Below are 25,273 nucleotides of genomic sequence, written 5' to 3' on the forward strand. Positions count from 1 at the left end.
AATATATTGATTTTTATATTATTTTTCATTAATATCTTAATATATCATAAGATACGTATCATGCATCATACAATATTGATAACTATGCTCTCAATCACATGTAAAATTTTAAAAAAAATAATTAAATGAAAAATAAGATTCAAGTAAGAGATCATAAAGTGTGATCTATATGGTTGTGCAAAATTTGCAAGAATGAGTTTAAATCATGAAAACAGAATGAATAAGCCTGATTTTGACATAATTACGAGCCCTTTTGTATCCTGTAAGACTTGGCAATAACCTTAAAATGTAGACTGGAAACCAAACATAGTTAATACACTGGCATAGTGGTTGTAGCCTGAGACTTAGTCCATTTGGCATTGTTAAGAAAAGCTATTGCTCTTTGCTTCTTTCAAAAGAAAAAAGATAATAAGAAAATAAGATATATGGAATTTTGGTTTCTAAATTAAACACAAACCCAACACCCAGGGTGATTCAAGTGAAGCATGATGCAGCATTGAATCATAAAAGCGTGAACAGTGGAATCAAACAGTGGATATTTGAGTACAAATGGCATCCGCGTATGTATGCACTGAGCACTGATAATGTTAGCATCAGAAGAGTAAGAAGTGAAATCTCCTGGGAGATGCCAATTGGACAATGTGTAACATAACATGTAACATGTGACGAGGAATGAGACGACGTCAACAGACTTTCTGGCAGCCCTTCCTGCATGTCCCTCCCTCCCTTCACCCCCTGTTAGATCTCTACATTTCTTTATAATTTTCGCCCACGTTTGCCCACCTGGCAAGCTGCATCGTATACCTATATCTATATATTACAAAATTTTTACATTTTAATTAAGGGTAGTACTAAAATGTCCAATGATTTCAGTTGGGGTTTCGGTCCCATTAGTCACAATAGCAGAGATTGGTAACTTTTTCCCAACTTACATTGTCGTTTTTTCTTTGTGTCAGCTCAGAATGTCGTCAAGATCCAAAGTATCGAATAACTTAGCATTTCTCTTCAATTAATCTTGTAAAAGGTAATTACAATGCTACAATATTTAATACCTAGCAGAAAACATGTGATAGAATAGCCATGGTGAACAAGGGATAAAATAACTCTCATCTGATCTCAATTTGAAGCTTGAATGTAATAAAGAGTCTTGAGCTTTAACAGAAAGATATTTTTTTAACTCTTATAAACATAGAAATTTCCTTCCTAGGAGAGATGCATGCAGTGATTACTGAGTGAAAAACCCCTGATTCAATAGTTATGTATATTTCAATTATTTGATTTTCATCGTTTACATACAACACATATCAGAATTATTCCACATGTGCAGACACAAATGGACGTTGGGCAAAAGGATAATCAAAAGATTAGACAATGGAACTATGTCGTCGTCGGGCATGAGTTTTGCCTGAAGATTCCAATTGTTGATTGTTTGGTAATGTTTGAGAGACACATCCATTTGTTATCCCATACATAACTTGTTCCCCTTGTCTCTTGCCCTAGCTTCAGGCTATCATGTCCTTATGTCTTCTTAAGCTTTGTGTTAAAAGAAAAAATTCTTCAAAATTGAGGCACTAAGTTGCAATGGTGCGAAGCATTTCAACAATAATACCCTGTATCCAAGGATATAATTTTGGGTAAGTCCATTGTTTTCCTAAGCTGATATGGACCCTACACCGCGTGCCATATAAATGTTAGCCCTATCAATTATCAACCTTGTGTCTCCTCCAATTAGACAACTTGGAAGTTCTTGTAATATGGGATTGAATTTCCTTGAAATTTTCTTCTAAAGTGAAAAATAAAAAGGAAAATCCAGAGGTGATTCTTTAGATCTAATATAGATGAATATGCATATTGTTATGTAGATCAGATCCATAATCATCCAAGCTCATGGTGAGTCATATTTGAGTTATTTGTTATGCTGTGATTAGACGGTGACTGCCAAATTATTATCTTGAATTGATTCTTTCTCCCCTTGGAGAAAAGTTTGTGAAATCCAAACAAGTATAAGGTAAAGGTGTCTCTCAATCTTAAGAGGTTCCATTCCTAAAGTAAAAGTTTCATTGGAAACCCACCTAGAGAAGATCCTTTTCTAGCCTTTCGGTGCTTAAGTGCAACAACTTTCATTCCTTTTTATTCCTTTCTTTTCTCTCTGTTAAACTTGGAACAATGGAATCAATTGTTTCTCTGCCTCAATCTGCATAATTGATCTCCCAATGTTGGTAGATGCTGTTTGCTACATAGACAGAAAAGGAAAAGCTAAAGCCTGCAATTGCTGACTTCGTATCCCCTATAATTCTATTCTCTCTCTCTCCCCCAAAATTCATATCTACCACTACTTTGAATAACGCAGTCTCGTGTTAGTTGAAGATTTTTGAAACTTTTGCCCGCTCTCTGGGAAGGGAAACTCCAGCTCAAACATGTTTCTAAGCTTCAGGTAACACTTCTCCCTTGTGACTATGGCAATTGAAGTTTGCTCAGAGATCTCAAGCGCAGGTATCAGCCCAAGAATCTCGTTTTCTCATGATCTCAACCAAAACGGTGATGCGGAATCCATTGAAGAACATCACCAGCAGAGACTGGACACATCGCTCTTGGATTCCGGTTCGGATTTCGATTTCTGCTTTGGCAATAGTTTTGTGCAGGAATTGCCCTCAGCTGATGAGCTCTTTTCCAATGGCAAGATTCTACCAGTTGAAATCAAGAAAAAACCTCTCCCTGTTGCAAAGCATGTTCATCGTCAATCTCAGCCTGTTCCTTCTCCTCCTCGGCAGACAACAACAGACAACTCCGGGAAGAAAAGATTGAAAGAATTTTTATCCATGAGTATCGACGCAGATGACAAGCCTGCATCCAAATCTTTCTGGCAGTTCAAGAGAAGCAGCAGCCTCAATTGCGAGAGTACTCGAAGCAAAAGCCTAATCCGATCGCTACAGTTTCTTTCACGCAGCAATTCAACTGGTTCAGCTCCAAATCCAAAATCAACAATGCTTTCAAAAGAAACCCAGAAGCAGCATTTGCAGAAGCAACCATCTTTGTCAAGAAAATCATCAGTATCAAGTTCTTCTGGTGCATTTTATACGTACAGTTCTACACAAAAGCCTCCATTAAAGAAGAATTGTGGAGCATATGGAAATGGGGTTCGAGTAAGTCCTGTTCTGAATCTTCCACAGCCATTCATTTCCAATGCAACTGTGAGTTTTTTCGGGTTTGGTTCACTCTTCTGTAACGGTAAGGTTAAAAAGAAGAAAAGATGAAATTTCAGTTCTTAGTTCCAAAAGACTGAAAGGTTCAAATTACAGTTGGGATTTAGCTGTCCATGAATTAGCATGTGATTAGCATATCTGTAAATTGAAAGAAGAAAGTTTTAGTATAGAAAAAGATTAGATCTTATCAAAGTACATGAGCTATCCGATTTACCTTTTTTGAAGAGTGAGAACAACAGTGAAACAATTGATCAAATGGATGCTGAGTTTTGATGCATATCATCATTGTTATGGAGTCAGCAGACAGGTAAACATGGAATTTCTCTTTCATGGCTATCCATGCTTACTTCTTTCCCATCTTTTGATTCTTTTCTTTATCTTCTTTTTCAATCAATAAGTTATTAAATGTGGCTATCCTTGGCTCTCTTCAACTGTGATTGAGGCTTCCTTTTGTTTGTTTGCTTGATTGAAAATACTATTAAAGTAATTAAATTGGGCATTTGGGTCCAAGAGGGACACCATGTTTTGGGGTCTTTTTGTTCTATCTTAGTTTAAGACAGAACAGTTCCTAATGAATTGGCTTTAGAAAAACAAGTGATGCTTAAGGGGCCCCCTTAAACTTACTTTTCCTCTGCTTTATCTTTAAAATGGTCTTGCTAATAAGATCCTTGGTGCTGGGCTGCTGGCTTGACTTGATCACAGCTACCCTGGCTAACATGGCCCATGCCTTGCTTGTGGTGTGATGTGATGCTCAAAACCACTCTGGTTATTCAAGGATTTGGTAATTATTTCTTCAATTTTTCCAAACAAAGATTTTGATTAGATGTATAATCAAAGACCCAGCTATTCATTATCTCTTCTAAATTAGTTGTTTATAATTTGATTTTTTTTTCTTTTGCAAAAAATGAAATTCAAACTCAAACTCAAAACCTTTATGTAAGGACTTAAGAATATGTCTTGAAAAGTTAATATTATAAATTAGTAGTATTTGTGAATAGTTAAAATGGTGATATAAACCTATTCATTCAACCCCAAAAAAAATTATAGTTTTTTTTATAAATTAGAGAGGAGGTGATGCTGATTGTAAACTCAAATGTTGATAAGACATTATTGAAATTTTATTTTAATCAAGTGACAAATTTACAAGTTCACTCATGAACATTTAGCTTACAAGTTTGTGCATATACTTTTCACTTGAAAAGTTAAGTTAAAATCTCCTTTTGTTCGAATCTCAAATATATATATTTATTACAAGAAGTTTTTTTCAAAATAATTGACATCAAATTCAAACCTCTAGCTAAAATACAATAAAAGAATTAGGTTTAAGTTTTGTTATATGAGAACATATCCAAATTACTTTATTTTAATCATATTCTAGTTTGCGAATTTGATTATTGGTTTAATAGGTTGACTATTTTGAATGGTCGAGTCTAGATTTCATGTTTGGAAGCAAAAGTAATGCCTATAAAATAGTCATACTAAAAGTTAAATATTTGAAAAAAATATAAAACAAATTAGATGGAAAATTTTTATGTAAAAATTATACAAATAACTCCAACTACATGTTAAGTATAAAATAAAGATATTTTTTAATAGCTATTGTATGTTAAAATTGAGCATCTTTAATAGAGCTCAACAATTTTTCATAAAGTTGAATGCACCTATCATTGAATCAATGTTAAAATTTCGAATTATTTTCTTTTCAATGAAAATATTTAATAAATTTTTAAAAAAAATCATCTAACATTCTATTATGAGTCTCGTTCTTAATGAGTTTCGCAAGTAAAAAATGCACGCTCTGATGTTACGGTGAAAACTGAAACAGTTAAGACAAGTCGAATGAATTTATCAATAAGGAAGTAAACTTTTGATATTTTTGTCTTCTTTAACACTAAACATAATTTAGAAAATGTAGGTATATTTTTTAAAACCTAATTATTAAGATATGTCAAGTTTGAACAAATCTAATTGATAACTTAGATGTATCTTATCGAGCTCAGTAAAGTCATCATCATAATATTTATTTGCAAGGTTGCAATTTCAACAACAAATAATTCAAAATCATTTTGAGTGCCCAAAGATGTGCCAAAAGCAAATAAACCAAACTTACTAATTATCATGACATGAAATTTGAGTTCTTAACTAAAGGTTTTTTACACAGAGAATGCTCATGGCAAGTGAAAAAATTTAAAAAAAAAATTGACTTTTGTCTCTATTTAATAAAAAGAAAAGGGAACAAGAGGTGGTAGTTATAAGATTTTGGAGAAGGAGGGTTCCAAAACAATTCTATTGTAATAAGTTTTATTTTAATCCTAAATCTATTAAAATAAGTTGTTGACTGATTGTTATGTGGCATCTCACCAAACAAAAAATTATTATAAGAACAAAATTCTAAAATTCTAAAAAAATAAAAATATGTTATAAAAATTTTAAAATTTTGGTAAAGATAAAATTTTAAATTTTAAAAAATAAAAATATATTCTAAAAAATTTTAAAAATTTTAAAGAGGCAGGGCTTACTAGCCCCCTTTTCCTTTTCCTCTAACTATGATACACTTATTGTAAAATAATATTGAAAAATCTTTGATTCCGATTGTAAATTTACCTCTAATTTAATAAAAAAGAAAACCTTAAATCTATAATTTTCTAATCTATAAACATTTTAAACTCTCCGATAAAATTGAGTCTGTATAATTTAATTGGTATTTTGACTATGTTTGTGCCCATTATGGGCATTTCATGGCACTTTATTTTAATTTATATATTATTATTTTTTGGTCTACAAGGAAAGAAAAAAAAAAGGTAGAAGAGGAGTGGAGGAAGGTGTTACTATCTCATATCAGTTAGAGATGAAGAAACAAAGAGATAAAAGAGAAACAAAATGGGGCAGGGAAGGTGATTGACGAGCAGATTGATAATGGAGGCCCAGACTGCCACTATTTAAAAATGAAGAGTGACTGCTACCGGAAGCTACTAATAACCGACCTTAGCTCAGTTGGTAGAGCGGAGGACTGTAGTGGTTAATTGCTGACATCCTTAGGTCGCTGGTTCGAATCCGGCAGGTCGGATTTGCATTTTATTTTGTAACTAATGATATGATATGGTTTTCTTTCCTTAATTTTGGGTCCGATCTGATCCGAAAAGGGTCGTCCAAAAAAGCCGAAAAGGGTAAAGAAGGAAATATATCCATTTCTGGGTGGGCTTATTGGAGAGGACCCTAAGTTGGATTCAGGAGGAATGCCTTGTGAGATGCGTGTTTGCGCTGCTGAAATTGGCCCAGTCAGCTCCACTCTCTACTCTCGTTTTTTCCTTTGGCTTTTTGCTGGAATAAGATCAATTGAATGCGTCGAGTTCCCCAAAGGTAGCAACAGGGCAGACCACAAGCAACTCTATTTACAATGTGGGTGGAATAAACCTGGATAGTAGAGTGGGAGACCACACGCCTGTCACCAGCCCAGGTACCTTCTTTCTCGATCCAATGCATTGAAATCCAAATAATCCTTCTCTTTATCAAACCACCATCATTGGAATCAGGTCAGCATGGAACACTCGATGACTCAAACCACATGAAATGATGATGAACCCAAAATTAATCCTTCTTCACTTTTTCACTTCCAAATTGGGATTCTAGCAACCCATGCAGTCAGTAATCATTAATCAAATTTCAATGGTCGAGCCATGCCTACCCTCGTCCAAGCGCTTTATTGTATGAAAATTGATGTAACCCATGTACTCGAACCAATTGTTTAATTACAAGAAATGTAATAAAAAGGAATTCCTTAAAAATGAGGGCTGTAAGTGCGACAACTCCCGTCTATACAATGCTATACGTTCATGGTCAAAGCCTCAACACCTGCGACTAGAACCTCTAACTCTCAAATAAGGTCCACCACTTGCAAGAACAAAAAAGAGCGCACCTTGGAACAGGTCAAACAGTAGACACTTGGGGCCTACGTAGACCCTGCACGGACACGTTTTCATGGTCAATGTGCTTTGCTGAATCAGAGAGCAGCCTTTGGCGGTAACCCTAACCATGTCAACCATTTTTCATTTCTAGTTATTCTAGTGCCTACAAAACCAATATCATTTAACCGAACAAGGGACGAAGCATCCCACTTCTGATACCAACACCATTTGGAGAACAACCACGTTTTCACTGTTTTGGCTTAAAAAAGAGTAGTACCAAACAGCTGCAAAAAGCATGGTACTAAAGCACCCAACCATTCCCTTCCAGTTATGCTGAAAGCCTTGCACCGCTACCAATAGTGTACCGATGTCTTCATGGGAAATTCACAAGGGCTACCACAATCCAATGAATTGACAAATAGTTTAATGTTTTCCATTTAGCTTTTGCAATCCAAAGAGCGCATAAGTCTACAAATTTAATCCAGTTTTGAATAGCACTGATCATAACAGGAGAATTAGCTATGCACACTGTTCAAAACGAAAGTAACTTGCGGCTTCTGTCGATGTGGTAACAGTTACATCAAGAGAATTGACAAAAGAAAAGCGGTTTGATGATGATGCAAACTACAAGCATAGCCAGTAGAATTCACATGCATGCGGAGCAAGTGTATAGTTTTGTAACTATAGCAAGCACAACAGGGCAGGCAATAATGTTGGTTCTTTCCTAATTATCTATTATCCCCTCATCTATTGAAACAAAGAAGCACAAGTCACAAACGAAAAGCTAAGCCTACAAGAAAGCAACAAGAGTAACCTAATCTGAGATAAATTCATATAGCATGAGTTTGAAGCACTTGAGGCTGAAACCATATTCTTACTATCAGTTGTTCCTCATCTTCGCAAGCAACAATGCACTTGAAATTCTCAGTAGAATGCCAATGAACACTATAACTGAAAATATTAGGAATGTACTTGCCGAGCATCTCCTACTCAATGGTGTATTGTCAAGTTTAGCAAGACGATGCAGAACCGAACGATAGAGACTAAATTTTATTCAATGAATTGATATCAGAAAACCAAGCTCATAGAAGAACCATTCTCTTCTATCTATTAAAGATGCACTTGACATCTCATTTTATACAAGATTATTCAGCTTGAGAGAAATAAAAAATGAATGAAGATTATAATAAAACAAAAATTAGCATTTCAAAGAAACTGAACCTACACCAGAAAGTCATAGGGAAATTCAACATTTTTATGAAATTCCCATTTCATAAAGGTCTGGTACCTCTGTATAGCACTAGTTATGGTCACAAAATTACCATCAGTCAGCAAACAGAAGCCTCGGAAACTTTTCCTGCAGCTTGTTGCCACTCCGGTTACTACCTCTGCAGAAAGTCAATTATCAACAAATCAAGCTTACAAATTGATGATTCAATCATAATACAGAGATCTTAAATTAGACCAACAAGCTCAAAAGCAGCTGAAGAAAAAAAAATAATTTCATTTGTTTGGTTGCGGAGAAAGGGTCAGAAACAGAGATGGAAAAAGGTGGGAAATATTTGAATTTCACATTCGTCTTTCCTTGGTGATTGCTTCTGATTTGTTAAAATTTAAAAGACATTAATTCAAGAATTTAAAAGAGAACAAATTAGAAAAAGAAGGAACCAAATTTACCTTGCCGTTTTGAACCAACTCCGGCACCTTGTAAGAACCCACCGTCACCTCCGTCAGCCACAATCCAGGAAACAACGACTACAACCGCAGCCGAAAAAGCAACAAAAATTTAATAATGAAAAACGCCAAAACAATCGAAAAAAACATTGCCGGAAATATCAAGAACATAAAACTTACATCCAATTGATTCTGAACGTAACGTGGCCGTTTCTTTGGCCTCCTCAAAGGGCGGTGCCCGGCCATCACCATGAAATCCTCCTCGATCTCTTTCTTCGACAGCGACACCGAGAATTTCGGTCGTGGACTTTTCTTCTCTGCCGTCGCCACCGCCGCCGCCGCCGATGCCACCGATGATCCTCTGTCCCTTGCTCTGGGTGAATTAATAACCTCATTCTTCATCGGAGAATTATAATTGTTGTTTGTTCCTCCTCCGTCAATCGGAGCCTTACACGCGGCACGCCTCGTCCTGAGATTCCACGGCCTAGCCTCCACTGCCACTGCAGGCGATTCTTCTCTTTCTTTCTCTTTAATTTTCTCTTTCTCTTTCACTTTCCGTTTAGGCTCTTCGAATTCATCCTCATCGTCGTCGACATCATCATCGTCGGACACTTCGTCTCTAAAAATCTCATCTTTAATCTTATCCGCCGCCGTTTTAAGATCCTTCATGATCTTCTCCCTAACTGCCTCGATCCCCTCCGCCGCCTCCCCCTTGGATATCCTCAATCGCCGTTCCCTTCCATTATCGTTGTTCTGGTCGTTGCTTGGAGACGACTCCGATTCCCGCCGCCGCGTTGCACCAACGATCATACTCTCAAATTTGGAAGGCGGAGATCGGCGCCTCTGAAACACATGACGATGATGCTGACGATGATGATGATCAACAGCGGCGGAGGAGGAGTCGGTGGCGGTTGAAGCATCATCAAGCTTCATACACCTGAGATACCTCTGGTTGCCCCACTTCAAACACGGCAGATTGAAATTGTGAAGAGGCTTTGATCTCTCGGGTCCCATCGCCATCTCTCTCTCACCAGAATACACCATTGATCGCATCCAAAACACAGAGCGAGCTCAATCTTTAAACCGAAAAAGAAAACAAAAGCAACCCTTTCTTACAATTCCCTCTGGAATTATAATTTCTTTTATTTCTTCTTCTCTTCCCGTTGGCAATGGGGATTTCTTGTTTGCTATGCCAATCGCCGAGAACGCTTTCAGAGTTGCCTCCTTCTCTTTTCTCTCATAATATGGGAGTAAGGGACGGGCGAGGGCGGTTTTAACGTTCGGGTTAGGAGATTTCGAAGGGGTGCTTCCGTAATTTCATTATTCGGTGAAGGGCTTTCTGCTAAAGTGCGCCTAGGTGTATAGATTAGGGGGATTTGGGTTTTCCCGGGTGATACGTCGTTTTTGAGTTATGGTTGGCGTAACCACCGTTTGATAAAACGCACGTGTGTTTTATCTCTTCCATAGCCGTTGATATTTTCGAGAAAGGAGAGGTGAAGAAGGAAATTTGATGGAAATTATTATAATTTGTTGCGTGACAAATGACAATGTCAATTTGGCTTGAAAATTTTTCATATCTAGAGAGGTGGTTTTTGTTGAACATATATTTCCTTATTCCATAACATATAATTTTGATTATGAAGAACCATGCCGATGTTTCATGCATTTCTCTTCTAAATCTCTTAATTCTTCAACCACGGTATGTTTTCAAAGAGCACATTTAGCAGCTTGGTGATTGGAAGCATGTTTATGACTATGGCCTAGGGATGTGGTGAAGGTTCTATGGGGAGTTAAAAAGTGGAGAGTAAAAAAAGTTACTTGTGGATAGGATGTGCTGTGACATAATTGGTATTTGTATTGGGTAATTTACATGTCAATCACATTATTTTTAATATATGTTTTAAATTTTATTTTAAAAATATTTAAATATTTCATTTAATTTAATAATTCAATTTTATTAAAAATTTTAATTTTGAAAAAACAAAAGAAGAAAAGGAAGGTGGAGGAAAAATATGGGATTGTATGGTTAATTCTTTTATTAAGTATGAAACAACAATAATTTGGTTGTTTGTACCAAGTTTATAAAATTGTCAAACAAGAATAATAAATTTAAAAATTATAATTGATATATATATATATATATATATATATATATATATAGGCTAAATGCTCAAATTGAAGATAAGCACTTTGACACCTTTTCAATTAAAGGCCAAACATTTTAATTGTAACAATCAAAGGTCAAATATTTTCAATTCCTTACAATTAAGGGCTAAGTTAATAAGTGGCTAAAGCGTAAATCACACATGATAAAAAATTATGTGAGCTGATTACATGGCAGCTGACTTGGCACGTTATCCAAATGGCATCATTTTGATCTAAATCCTATGCCTAATTTTACTACAATTTCATCCATTCTGCTTCATCCCCTCTCTAATCCAACTCTTCTTTCCTTAGAGATGGGCATGTGCACAGTCATTGGTGAGGCGATACCAACTCATGACATCGAACATTATGAAATGTGTTAACTTGTATCTAAAGCATGCAAGATAGATACCTATCACTGTTCTGATCTAGTTCGTTAAAGCCATGTTCCAACATTGTTTCCATGAGCAATACAAGTAAGGCATCAAAGTTTCCATGCCCTGCAAGCCTAGAGCTACCTTTTGATTGAGCCAAAAATTCAACGAAGGACATCACTTTATAGTTAAACCTATCGATCAAGTGGATAATTTGTTTATAAAATGTTAACAATTTTTATTAGATGTTAACTTATTAATGATTTGTATGAAGTGTTGTTAATAATTTGTACGAAATGTTGATATACTAAGATTTGCATGATTTTTGGGTGTTTGTGAACTTCTCCTTAAAATATGCAAATATGTGAGAGGTCAAGCCTGTATAATGTATTGTTAAACGCCATGATCGAAAAAGTTGTTACACAACATGCAAAAAACAAAAATAATGTTGTTACACATCATTTTCTAAATATTTGTTACACAATATGTTGGGAAATGTTATTGTTACTTTTTATGAAAAAAATATTGATAATGTCATGTTCTAAAATTTAATTACTACACATCATGTTAGAAATAATTCTTACACACTATGTTAAAAGTTTAATTGTTACATGTCATGTTGAAAAATGTAATTGTTACATGTTGTGTCAAAAATTTAGTTGTTACACATCATGTTGAAGATTTTATTGTTACACGTTTTGTTAAAAAATGTAGTTGTTACACGTCATGTTGAAAATTTAATTGTTACATGTCATATTGAAAAAATATAGTTGTTACATGTCATGTTGAAGATTTAGTTGTTATACATACTATATTGAAAAATTTAGTTGTTATATGCCATGATAAAAAAATTATTACACATCATGTCATAATTTGAACTGCTTTAACTTGATAAAAAACACTTTTTAACAAAATTATCCTTCCATATCTTATATGACAAGTCAGTGTTCACATCATTCGCGTGTCTTACAAGCGCAAAACACCTCTCACCTTAGCCCTTAATTGTAAGGAATAAAAAACGTTTGGTTCTTAATTGTTATAATTGAAATGTTGGATCCTAAATTGATAAAAATTTAAAGATTTTGACCTCAAATTAAGCATTTTATGTGTGTATATATATATATAGTCTTGTTTAGATATTATTTTTACAATACAAAATTATTTTGATCTTCTTTGAAGTAAAAAAATGCCTTTTATATAATGAAAGGTAAAAACCTACGTTCCATGACAAAAGCAAACAACATTTTTAATAAATAAAAAGTATATTAATTTTACGAATAGTAGTATACGTTAATTTGTTTTATATGAAAAAAATTAGGACAAAATACCCTAACCCCACTAACATTTAAACATAATTCTACATGGATTCATTAGTATTCGAAATGAACAGTCCGCCACAAAAGAATATCTTTCACTGCATACATAAGTCCAATTGTTAGTCAACCGTTAATCTTGATATTAGTTTGATGACATAGCAATATTTCTTGAATAAGTTTACCCTTCATTAATTTTAAAAATTACCAAACTATATAAATCATAATTTTTCATTTTTAAAATTTTTTTCTCTCCTATTTAAAAAATACTCTCTTTACCCTATCATCGGTCATCCACTCTATGATTGGATTTGGTAGGGAAGCGTCAAATCTAACCATGTCGCACTCCCTTAAGGGAGCACGAGATTTAGTGGTACGGCCAGATCGCACACCCTTAGGGAGTTTCGATCGGATCTGGCATTCCACAACTAGATCTTATTGCAGAATGGTCAGCTGGTGTAAAGAAATGTCGTTGGTCCGCCTGAAAGAAAGGAAAATAGTGAAAAAAGGTGAAGATAGAAAAAAGGTATTTTAAACATTTCACGATTGCACGTTAACATCATTTACACGTTTAGGACAAACTATTCATTTCAAATACTAATAGACCTATGGATAGAATATTTTACCCAAAGAATTATGTAAATTATTGTTCGATATTAAACATTTTATCATATTTAGTCAAATTAATTTTATATTTTATTATTTATTTTTATCAATAACAACTTATGAAGAGGCAAATAAGTCTCGAGATGCTTCATTTTGGAGAGAAGCAATACAAGATGAGATGGACTCGATAATGGGAAACAAAATGTGGAATTTGGTAGACCTTCCACCAAGTTCCAAGCAAATAGGTTGTAAGTGGATTTTCAAAAGGAAAATGAAAGTTGATGGAATCGTAGATAAGTTCAAAGCAAGGCAAGTGGCAAAAGACTTTAAACAAAAAGAAGGTGTTGATTATTTTGATATATATGCACTGGTAGAAAGAATAGCTACAATTAGAGTTCTTGTAGCACTTGCATCTATACATAAGATGGTAATTCACCATATGGATATTAAAACAACATTCCTAAATAGTGAGTTAGATGATGAGGTGTATATGGAACAACTTGAAGGGTTTGTCTTTCTTAGTCAAGTAAGGAAAGTATGTAAACTTGTAAAGTCTTTGTATGGATTAAAACAAGCGCCTAAACAATGGCATCAAAAGTTTGATGGAGTTATGCTAGCTAACGATTACAAAATCAGTCTATCTAACAAATGTGTCTATAGTAAGTTTCATAATAGTAAAAGTATCATCATTTGTTTATATGTAGATGACATATTAATCTTTAGTACTGATATAAATTAAGTAAAGAACACAAAAAGGTTCTTGTCACAAAATTTTGACATGAAATATGGGTGTGGTAGGTATTATTTTTGGTATAAGAATAACAAAAGACAATAATGGCCTAACATTGTCTTAATCTCATTACATTGAAAAGATTGTAATGAAATATGGTAAGTCAGATTGTATGCCAATATCTACGCCTTATGATTTTAATCTAAAGCTTGTACCTAACAAAGACAAGACAATAGTGCAAAATGAATATGCAAAGGTGATTGGATGCCTAATGTATGCTATGGTCTGTACAAGGCCGAATATTGTTTTTATGGTTAGGATGCTAAGTTGATTTACAAGTAATCCAAATAAAGAACATTGGTATGCTATTCATAAGGTTTTAAGATACTTAAAATGTACAAAGAATTATAGCATTTGTTATTTAGGGTTTCTTTTTATTTTTAGAAGGGTATATAGATGCTAGTTGGAACTCAAATAGAACGGATCATACTTCTACAAATGGTTGGATTTTTACAATTGGTGGGGGTGTTGTTTCTTGTGGTTCTAAGAAACAATCTTGTCAAGTAGACTCCACTATGGCGGCTAAATTTATAGCTTTAGCATCTATCACCCAAGAAGCAGAATGGTTGAGAGATTTACTCCATGAAATTTTATTGTGGCCTAAACCAATGGCACCAATCTTGATACATTGTGACAATGAAACTGTATTAAAGGCATATAATTAAGCATACAATGGAGAGAGTCGATCTATTAGACTTCGACATAGCATTGTAAGACAAAGAATTAGTGATGATATAGTCACTATGAGTTATGTGAGGTCTGGTGAAAATTTAGTGGATTCGTTTACTAAAAGTCTAAAAAAGGACTTGGTAATAAAGACCTCAAGAGGAATGGGTCTCAAGCCCATCAACTAAATCTCCAATGGTTGGAGCTCACCTCTACACTTATGGCTGATCTGCAACTCTTAGGTACCAACCATTCTACCACATGGATGATTACAAGCACTAATTTATATTTTTCATCCTAAGGTGTATAGTGCTTGGTTCCAGTAATGTATAAGGTAAGGTTGAACAAAAGTTCTTAATAGACCCATAATATGTATATGTTGACGTACTATAATTACGGAGTACTTCTGATGGGAGCTATCTATGGGAGTAGAAGTGTGACCGCTTTTAAGAGTTAAAGGCTTGACTCTAATAGCACTCATGAATGGATGCAAAACACAAGGCCATAAAACGTGAAAGCCATAAAATGTGTTGGCAAAACTAGATACAAAGTGAACAAGAAAGTTTGTGTGTGTGTTTAGTGGCTCGACTAGTCAAATGAAGAATCGATGGTTCAAAGCTTGGTCAACCACCCAATTCAGCCTAGAATCAACCACACTCACTAAGTGGAGGTTCAAATCTATGAGATACCTTTATTTATGCACAAGGTTCCCAAAGTTGTTGGTATTTGAAAATTTTGAAAATAGTGGGAGATTATTAGTGTATTTTCAAAATCAAAAGTTATTTCACATAATGAAAAACTATTTTAGCTCAAAGGTTTTGTCACATAAAGTGACATAGTGTGACTATTGGATTGTAGGTAGGTTTTCCTGTGAATGGCTATGTTTCTTGGTAAATTGACATCCAAAAGTTATGAGATAAATTAAAAAAGCACCATAACTCAAAGTTTAAATATGAAAAGTTATTATTTCAAATTATAACTCAAAAATTATGTTTTATGGAATGAATAGTTGTCCTTTCATAAGATGATTATTGAAATAATGCCTTTATCCAAAGGTTGTATCTTACAAAATGTAAAGATGTCTTTTAGACAAAATGGTGTCTTGATGAAAGGGTTGTGCCCTTGAAGAAGAGACACTTGCAAGCCTCTATGAAGGGCTTGTTGCCAACCAATTTGACACATTAAATAAAAAACAAAACAAGAGCAGAAAAGTCAAAAGCAAGAAAAGTTTTGTGTTCTATTAACATAAACACTTAAGTTTCCATCAATTATAATAGCGTCTAAATTTCTTATAATCTAATTGCTGTAGAAAGTAAGCTCTAATGTTGAGCAACTTTACAAACTCTCGAATGTATCTAGTGGTCTACTTTCGTAAAGTGCAAAATGAAGTTAGACGTTGGCTTCATTGTGTCTTGAAAACTATTCGCATTATTTCCCTTTGCATACTAAGTGATGGGGTGAAATACATCTTAAAAATAGCATCTATTAAAAGACTCGCCTTGAAGTCAATTTTACGAGTTCTTAAATTCCATCTAAACCCCATTTGCACCAATATTAAGTTGGAAATATATATGCTGGGCACATAAATTTAATATGAGCTAATCTATCTATTTAACATGGTATTAAAGCAAGTGTTGGTCCTATTATTGTCTCCTATGTAATAAGTTGTCAATGCTTATATGTGATGTCCAAGCCACATAATAGGTTTGCTATCCCTCCACGTGAAAGGAGTATTTTTTTTTTTAATAAATGCATGCATCAATGGTTAAACCAAATACTCAGATACGTAAGAAAGGGTATTAAAGTAATAAAAAAATTCAACATTAATTAAATTGAGAGTATTTTGAGTATATGAATAAATATTACTCTACCTATTACCAATTATCAATTGAATTTTGGTTAAATGGTTGTCTTAAAATTTTAAAATAAAGTTTCTTTCATGTTTTAGATTTGTATGTGATATATATATATATAATAGGAACCGTTAACTTTAAATTTTATTGTCAAAAAAAAGTCAATTAACTAATTGAATTACCAGTCTACCTTATTTGACATCGATTTTTCAAAGAAAATGTTTTTGTTACATTAAATGTGTGCATTTGGTCGATTATTTAACAATGGGATATATTTGAAACTACTATATATGCTTGAGTGGGATAAAGTCTCTTGAACATATTACATCTTATCTTTTACTTTTTTTTTGTGTTTAACTTAAAATAGTATATAATAAAGGTGCGACAAAATTTGGGTGGTTAAATTATGAAAATCTCATTGTTATCTAGTTTAGGACGTATCATTTAATAAGATAAATTTCGTATTTTTATCTTAGTCCATCAAGCCAGGCAACTGTAGAAACTAATGTCGCTTTAGGCTTTAGCTGCCATTAATCCACAATAAAAATTAAAGGTGGAGTTAGAACTTCGCGTTTGTGGTAAAGATAATATTTATAAAACAAACATACTAAAATTTTAATGTTTGTAGTGATAAAATTATAAAATTAAAAAAAACAAACATATATTATTAAAATTTAAAACATTTTTGAGAGGGTGGAGCCCATGGTAGACTTATCTCACAACAAGTAGTGTCACATATCTCAAAAATTTCTACTTGTTATATTGGTTATACTAAAGATTTATCTAGTTAATGATACTAATGGTCTCACTAATTTTTTTTTGTAATTTTATATGAAGTGGGATTAAGGACTCCAAGTCAAAATAGATTTATCAATAAGTAATTTATATATTAATATTTAAATATTACACAAAAAAATAAAAAAATTTCTTTCTATAATTTAAGATTTTTTTATTAAAGTCTGAACCTAATTCAAGGACCCACGCTTCCTCTTCTAGATTTTTGGTTACATTTTTTATTCTCTCAAAACAACTCATCTAGACTTCAATTATGAGTAATTTTTAACCAAAATTAAGCTTTTAAATGGTTCATGTTTAACTATTTACATTTTTTTAATTTAATATTAAAACTTCAAGTTTATGAATTTTAACATATTTATATTTTTTAATTATTATTATATAAAACTGTATAAGTTACATAGAAATCTAAATTATGTATTGAGAAATCTAAATTAGGTATGTTAATATATATAAATATATAATAGTATAATATAATAACTCTAAACGTAGTTTGTATAATTAGCTTAATAGATAAAAACTAGGCTTTTTTTCGTCTATATTTGTGTTGTTGCAATGATCCTATAATTAAGTTTAATTGAGTGTTAAATGTGATTTGTTTAATTAAGGATAATTATATCATCCAAATTTGTCACGTGGATATCAGTACAAACTAGTTAATCGAGCCGTTAGTCACATCAATTTTATCCATCCAAATAGGACTTATAGTTACATGAAAAAAAACTCAGAATAAGGAAAAAACCTAGAATGAGGTTTCAATGCTCTACGTAAAAGAATAAGGGTATAAATTTTGTGATAATAGAGGGGTGCATTTTGACATTATGCATTAACGAAAATTTTCCTTGTCTTAATGATAAAAAGAGTTTTAAAACTTTGAAATTTTAGGTTTATATTTCATTGTATACCGTGGTGGACAGAATGGAGGCTAATAAAAGCTCCGCTTCATGAAAGTTCTAAAATTTCATAGTTTTTGTAGAATTTTATAGTTTTGTTTTTATAATAAAATTTTTGTTTGATGAGATGTCACCGTAACAATTAATTAACAACTAATTTTAATCGAGTTATTCTCCAAATCTTATTACCCCAAGACTTCATGACAGACCCACCTCTTGTTCCTCTAACATGAAATCTTGACTCTGTCACTAACTATTTATGAATTTGGAATCCTTATTAGATCCACCACAGATAAAAATCATCATAGCTTGGGAGAAACAAGGGCAATTGCTATATATTGAGTTGGCAATTTCCGCCACTTACTAAAAATGTCTTTGTTCGAGTGATCTCTTGCATGCATTATCTAGTTTTAACGAGGTAGGGATAAGATTTGAGCAAAGGTTTTAAATTCGGGTTGTATTCTTCTTCTTTATATATATCAAAAAAGTTTTCAATTGAGGTATATGCTTCTAATATTGATGTATGTCTTGCAGTGGATCGGTTAGATTAAGATATTTATTTTTTGTATTCCATTTAATTAATGAAAGCTTTCTTATCTATGAGTTTTAATATAACTATTGTTATTTATTTATTAAGATAAAATTTATAGAATGAATATATATTTTGTAAAAGAAATTATAAATTGTTATAATTATGAGATCATTATTGTATCAAAATATTATTCTTAAATATTCCTAATCCATGCTTTATTAAGATAAGATATTGATAAAATTCAAAGACTGAACTTTTAACTTAAGTAATTGATCTCAACCTATATTCTGTTTTTTTTTTTAACTGAGTAACTGAATATCTCATAGGTTGAGATAGGAAAATAGCTCTACAAACATGTAAGTGCTTATTATATATTATAATCTAATATGTTTATAATGTATTAAAACATATATATATTCGAAAGAGAGAAAAATAGGAAAGGAAAAACCTTGAAGAAGCTTCAAGAGGAGAGAGAAGCAACTTGTATTTGGGGGTAGAGAGGTGAGAGGAAAATAAGAAAAATAAAATAGGAAGAATGGGCTGCCTGGTAATGGCCCAAGGCCCTTAAACAATAAAATGATATAAACATATTCTTTTTAAATAAAAGTAAAACAAAGTGTCGTAACATACGAATATACGCTTCATTATTTTATTTTTATATTACAATCTAATATGTTTGTACGTTTATTTATATAGATTATATATTAATTAAAGGAATTTCATATCATACAATTATTTTTATAATTATAAAAAATTGAATGTGAAAAATCTGTAACATAAAATAATGTACTTTATAATAAAAAATAAATACATTTAAACTATTAATTTATTTTATACGCAATGTATTTATTTTAGATACCATGCATGAAAATCATATTCATGCTTAACTTCATTCTTTTTGCGTAATAATTCTTGAATGATGGGGATTCAAAACTATTGATGAGATACATATAGTTATTATTAAACAAAAATTTTAAGTGTTAATTTCATCTTTTACTTTACATTTTATTCTATTAACTATATATAAAAAATAAACTTTTCAGAGATTTAATTAAATTGTTATATATATATATCAACAATAATATGATTAATATGAATGAAAAGTAAAAATATTTTATTAACATTATTGACTAATATATATAAAAAAAAGTATATGTAAATACTTGTGTTTTTGGTGGAGTTTGCACCCTTTCTGTGTGACTCCTTTTATAATAAATGCTTTGCTATTAAAAAAAACATTAATGACTAATATACAAATGTTGTAAATGCTTCATATATTTAAAATATGAAGAAAAAAGTATAAATTTTTTAAAAAATTTAAAAATTTATTCAAATATATCCAAAAAATTTACCCCCAACAACGTATAGGCAAAATTTTTAATTTTTCATAGAAATCGAGGTTTAGAATTACTTCAAATTTATTTTATTTTGTACAGGAAAGATAACTACGGTTAAATTTAAAATATATATATATATCTATCTATCCCAACCTCAGTCCACCCTTAATAGTAAACGTATTCTTAAACTTTATATCTAAGAATTAAAAAAAAATCAAACAAAATTAATTTAAAAGATATAGAAATTTTGAACATAGATTCAATCAAATAACGGGATTCTGCAGTGAAAACCATTTTGGTACAGGGAAAAGCCAGAATAATTTATATAGACTTGGCACAGTTGATTCCAACACGAAAAATTTGTCTGATTCATCCAATCGAATTGACTTAAACTCAAATTATTTAAAAATTAATATAAAATTATTCGAATCTAAATAAAATAAAATAAGATAAATTTTGATATAATTTTAAAAAAATAAAAAAATAAATTTAAAATGATCTGAATTCAAATAATCGAAATATCAATCTCAAATGATCAGAAACAATCCAAACCAAAATGACTGGACCCAACTTCTTCCTGACTTGGCCATTTACCCTTATAATAAACCTCATCTCACACATTCATTATCTAATTTAAAATATCAAAATCTAATCATTGAGATTGATCGATAAATCGAATGTTTTATGTATTATTCTTTTGAAGTATATAATAATTGGAAATAAAGTTTAGAGCAGACCGTTCAAATCTGATGACTTAGGATGAGATAGTACGTATGAATTATTCATCTTAGTAAGAGAATGAAAGTTAAGACGAATAATTTTATGGCAGATTTTATTTTGTGAATGAGATGCTGTTTACTTGCAGACCGCAAATGATGAGACCTATTATTAGGAAGGTGCACACGTTGGGTGATCTGAGTGATTTAATTTCTATATATATAAATATATATATATATATATATATTATCTTTGGAAATGCACCTACCTTCTGAATCATGCAAGCATCCAATTAGCAATGCCTTTCTGTGCACAGCGTTCCCATAATATTGGTGCAAGGAATGAATTAGAGAGGTTCACTCCCATACAACTTTATCTCTATTGCAAACTAACTTCCAGCCTCACTGAAATTGAATTAGAGATTTTCAATCGCATCCAAATATATCATTGCACACCAACCTAATCAAATTGAATTGCTCAAGAGTCCTCCTCCATTCGAAGTTTGAATTACAACCTCAAAGTCAATTAAGACACCACATTTGCTGTGTATATGAGATATCAAATCAACTTTTCAGCTTATTTACTTGGTAATTAATCTCAATACTATTCAGCCTATCAAGCGTGAGCTAATCAGCACTACATGCATTAAAAACTGCACCTAGGATCATGGCTTCTCAAGTTTCACACACCTATTACCACTATTCAATTAATTACCACAATTGTCATTGACTAAATTAATCTAACATTTGTAGCAACTCAATAGCTCTTTGCACACTCTCCTTTATAAGCATGTCAACATCACTCTTACCTTCTCATAAAACATGAGCTATCTTCCATTGTCTTACCGTGTGTTGCAAATATGTATTCTTTTCCTTTGAAGTATCTTTTCAACCAAAGCTCATAAATTGGTATAGTTGAGATTGTTATAAATATTTGACAATAAATTTTTTGGCATTTGAGTTATATGGTTGTGAAATTTGAAACTTGCTTGGGTCTACTGAGTTTGTTTGCTGAGCTTGTGCGCCGGTCATGGTCCCTGAATTTGGGTTGTGACAAGGTATTGAGATAATGTTTTTATTATTTAAATTTAAAGGAAAAATAAAAATTAAGATGCAAGCAGCAAAGACTTGAAAATGGATTTTGAGTTAGTGTAATCTTTTCCCATCACACGATTCCTAAGAAGGATTTTGCACTTTTTCATGTGTTCAATTTCTACTCAAAAGTGGTGAGCGAAAAGGTTAAAGCAATTTTTTGAATTTTGGAAATTGGTTAGAAAGGGTCAAACTTAAAAATTCAAAGGCACAGTGGAAAGAAAAGAACCTGTTTGAGCTGCAACGGCTACTTCCTTATTCCTTTATATAGTAAGTACAAAATGCAACCGACCATGACCCTTTTTACAGGTTGGCTCCCCCACCCGCCAATCAGATCTCCATACTTTTTCAACTTTTTGCATCAATAAAAGCTACTTAGCTCCTTTGATCATGACTCAACCCTTGTACCACGAAAAGCCCCATCAATCCCCACAATTGTGCAGTAGTACTCACCAGCCATGAAAATGCCCCAGAATAGACTGCCCATTCTGCACAATCTGGTACCCAATAATCTTGTTAGAACCTCCATCTTGCTTACCAAAATGAAGAAACCCATGATTCCAAAGCTCATTTTTCTCAGGAAATCAAGAAAGCTTAAGAGGTTTAAGCTTCTTAAGCATTACAACTATGGGTTCCTCGGAGAGTACCAGTTTGACTCCCCTTCAAGTACTCCTCTTATTCATCGCTGCAACAGAAAACAGCCCAAAAGAAGAAGCATCCAAGATATTTACTCAATGCTGTTTTCGTGTAAGTGTTTTGGTTGGCCGAAAGCTCATGCAAGAGGAGAAGAAGATTGCAGATTGGCATTGGAAGCTGTGCCAGCTCCCATTGGAGGGGAACTAATTTCAGAGGCATTGAACTTAGAAGACGATCAGGAAGATTCAGTTGATGAGAGGGCTGAGAAATTCATTGAAAGGTTCTATGCAGAGATGAGGCTGCAGAGGCAGGAATCATTTTTAAGAACCCAAGAACATAGTTAAATTATTATTGTATTTGCTTTTTTAGTTTGTTCTCCACATGGTTTTTTTCTCTTTTTGAGATTGTGGAGTCGTATTTTGCTTTGTTATCAATGCTATGGTGTGGAGCTTATTTTATTTTATTTAAATTATTATCCTCTTATATATAAGTACGAATGTTGAAAACTTTTTGATTGACCATTTGTTCATTCTATTTTTATTTTATCATTTTAAAATTTTTTATTATTAATATTAAAATGAATTATCTAATTTTTAAAGATATAAGAATTCTAATTTTATTGAATGTTTTTTATTAAAAGATATTTTTTAAAATTTTAATAGTATGGAATAATTTATAACTTAATTTATAAAATTCTAATTATCATTATTAAACATTTATTATCTTTTATATATAATTGTGTTTCAATTATAATTATTATATATAGACAATTAACTTTACACTTTAAAAATTTTGTATTTTATATATAATTTTTATTTAAAAATAATTAAAAAACAAATAATATATATATATATATATAAGGTATATGTAAAAACAAATATTAATAAACCTTTCAAAAAAAAAAATGCATATATCAAGTGATGAAACAATTTTGTAGGTATGATTCTTGTCTCATCCTGTTTGTTTTGTTTGTATATATTCTGGGTGTGTCACTATCCATGAGAATATTTCCAAAATCCAATGCCATCTATCTTGGGTTCCACAACCTAAGCCCAATGCTATCTCCTCTTGTGACTTTTATAAACGAACGTTTATTCTTTGATGGCCCAACAAGAAATGAAGTCCAAGTCTGAAGGAAAACCAGTGCATCAAATCATAATTCGTTTAATTTTTCTATATTTATAAGAAAATAAAAACAATATACTTATGTTAAAAATAATGTGTGAGAATGACATTTCCATAACATCATGTAATAAAATTGAAGCATGATCTCTAGAAGAATCTTTAAGAATTGTGGCATTAATAAGATATTGAAAAAGCTATATTCACGAGAAAATCCGTCAAACAATTGAATTCGTAATATAAATAAATAATATTGACTTACCATTTTTTTTCTTTAAGAAATCTTTAATAGAATGACACTCGAATTATACTTAAATGCTCTATTTGAACATTTAGGACACTCTGGTATATATAATCTTGCTTGAAAAAGGGTGAGTAATGCCACACCAAGTCCCCAGCCAACTAAAGTAAGAGACTTGAATGGTGTTCTTTGTAATTTCCTTTTCTTTAATACAAGATTTATTAATTTTTTTAAAAATAAAAACCCATTGGTTAGTGATGAAAGGAAATGCTATGTATTCCCTGACTATGCTCGTATTTGTTTAGTGAAATTATTTTCACAGGGAGAAGTTTTTTCTTAATTTTTTTAAATTTTGTTAAAAAATATTTTAAAGAGGTTAGTTAAAATATTATTATATATATATATGTATATATATATATATGATATAGTTGTGTATTAAAAACAATAATTAACCATTATTATGACAAGTTTCAATATATTCCGAGAAAATATAAGAAGAACCTTAAAGAGTGTTCCAAACCTTAAATCTTTCTCGCACTTATCTTTGGTCTGCCCATAGTTGATGAGTGAACAACTGGCAGTGAAGTAACCAATTTGCAAGCCAAATCATATTCCTGAAAGAAAAATATTATTGGAAAGTATTGACTGTACTCTCAAAGTTATACTATTAATTGAGGATAATACTAACAATAAGAGAGATTTAATCATTATAGTTGATTTTTATAATGAAGACCAATACTTTGGAATAAGAATGATTGTAGAAGTGGCTAAAGTTGTATATTTTTATGTCCTTGCCAGCAAGATAATGAACTTGATATATGAGAGAATTTGAGTCAAACGGTGTTTTGCTTACTTCTATCTGTATTCAAACAGTGTTTGCCTTGCTAGCCTTTTTCTTCTCTTTCTTTTGATCCGTAGAAAAAGCATAGGAAAAGAATAATATTAAAACAAAGACTAATAGAGTTGTAATTTTTATTAAGGATATCTTCGCTTCTTAAAGCTCAATTATCAGAGAGAAAAACCATAACTGAGCAGAGAATTAAAATTAACAACTAATGCCACTAATAACATGGGTAAAGAAAGAAAACCAACAATAACTATCTACAAATTTAAAATTCTAAATAAGTATTCTTAATATGCATGTTAATTCTAACGCACATCTTTGAGATTTAATTTGGCGACACCTAAATTAGTATCACAATCCAAATTCAGAGATCCATGATCGGCACGCACTAGCCTGGCAGGTAAGCTCGAGAGACTCGAGGAAGCCTTCACTGTTAAATCTTGATAAACATATATTGTAATCATAAGACCTTATAGCCAGCATCAATTCATTAAACTTAAATCTTTTACCATTCAACATTAGCCCCTCGGCTCGTA

At 32.0% G+C, this 25,273-nt stretch overlaps 3 protein-coding genes and 1 non-coding gene across 4 annotated transcripts; 3 read left to right on the forward strand and 1 right to left on the reverse strand.

Moving 5' to 3' along the window:
- Positions 1 to 1,788: 1,788 nt before the first annotated feature.
- On the forward strand, positions 1,789 to 3,609 carry LOC110427650 (membrane-associated kinase regulator). The gene has a single exon (XM_021443197.1). The coding sequence runs from the start codon at positions 2,457 to 2,459 to the stop codon at positions 3,252 to 3,254; it is 798 nt and encodes a 265-aa protein (XP_021298872.1). The 5' UTR covers positions 1,789 to 2,456; the 3' UTR covers positions 3,255 to 3,609.
- A 2,573-nt stretch (positions 3,610 to 6,182) lies between these two features.
- Positions 6,183 to 6,270, forward strand: TRNAY-GUA (transfer RNA tyrosine (anticodon GUA)). Its single transcript is given in 2 exon segments — positions 6,183 to 6,219; positions 6,235 to 6,270. It is a non-coding gene; the product is annotated as a tRNA-Tyr (tRNA).
- A 1,886-nt stretch (positions 6,271 to 8,156) lies between these two features.
- LOC110427684 (uncharacterized) lies at positions 8,157 to 10,037 on the reverse strand. The gene is made up of 3 exons (XM_021443233.1): positions 8,963 to 10,037; positions 8,786 to 8,863; positions 8,157 to 8,496 (listed from the first exon to the last, which is right to left on the reverse strand). Exons 1-3 carry the CDS (start codon positions 9,833 to 9,835, stop codon positions 8,491 to 8,493), a joined length of 957 nt encoding a protein of 318 aa, XP_021298908.1. The 5' UTR covers positions 9,836 to 10,037; the 3' UTR covers positions 8,157 to 8,490.
- A 12,237-nt stretch (positions 10,038 to 22,274) lies between these two features.
- On the forward strand, positions 22,275 to 23,048 carry LOC110427664 (cotton fiber protein). Its single transcript, XM_021443214.1, has one exon. It carries the CDS (start codon positions 22,353 to 22,355, stop codon positions 22,872 to 22,874), a length of 522 nt encoding a protein of 173 aa, XP_021298889.1. The 5' UTR covers positions 22,275 to 22,352; the 3' UTR covers positions 22,875 to 23,048.
- The last annotated feature ends 2,225 nt before the right edge of the window (positions 23,049 to 25,273 follow it).

The sequence above is a fragment of the Theobroma umbraticum genome, unplaced genomic scaffold (genome assembly GCF_002168275.2).
Source record: "Theobroma umbraticum cultivar Fairchild unplaced genomic scaffold, ASM216827v3 scaffold_2.0, whole genome shotgun sequence".
Lineage (NCBI taxonomy): Eukaryota > Viridiplantae > Streptophyta > Magnoliopsida > Malvales > Malvaceae > Theobroma > Theobroma umbraticum.

Bases quoted from the DNA above. Each gene is read 5' to 3' on its own strand.
- LOC110427650 (XM_021443197.1), top strand. From the start codon at position 2,457: ATGGCAATTGAAGTTTGCTCAGAGATCTCAAGCGCAGGTATCAGCCCA.
- LOC110427684 (XM_021443233.1), bottom strand. From the start codon at position 9,835: ATGCGATCAATGGTGTATTCTGGTGAGAGAGAGATGGCGATGGGACCC. The intron at 8,864-8,962 runs GTAAGTTTTATG...CTGCGGTTGTAG, and splicing joins ACGTTCAGAATCAATTGGAT to TCGTTGTTTCCTGGATTGTG.
- LOC110427664 (XM_021443214.1), top strand. From the start codon at position 22,353: ATGAAAATGCCCCAGAATAGACTGCCCATTCTGCACAATCTGGTACCC.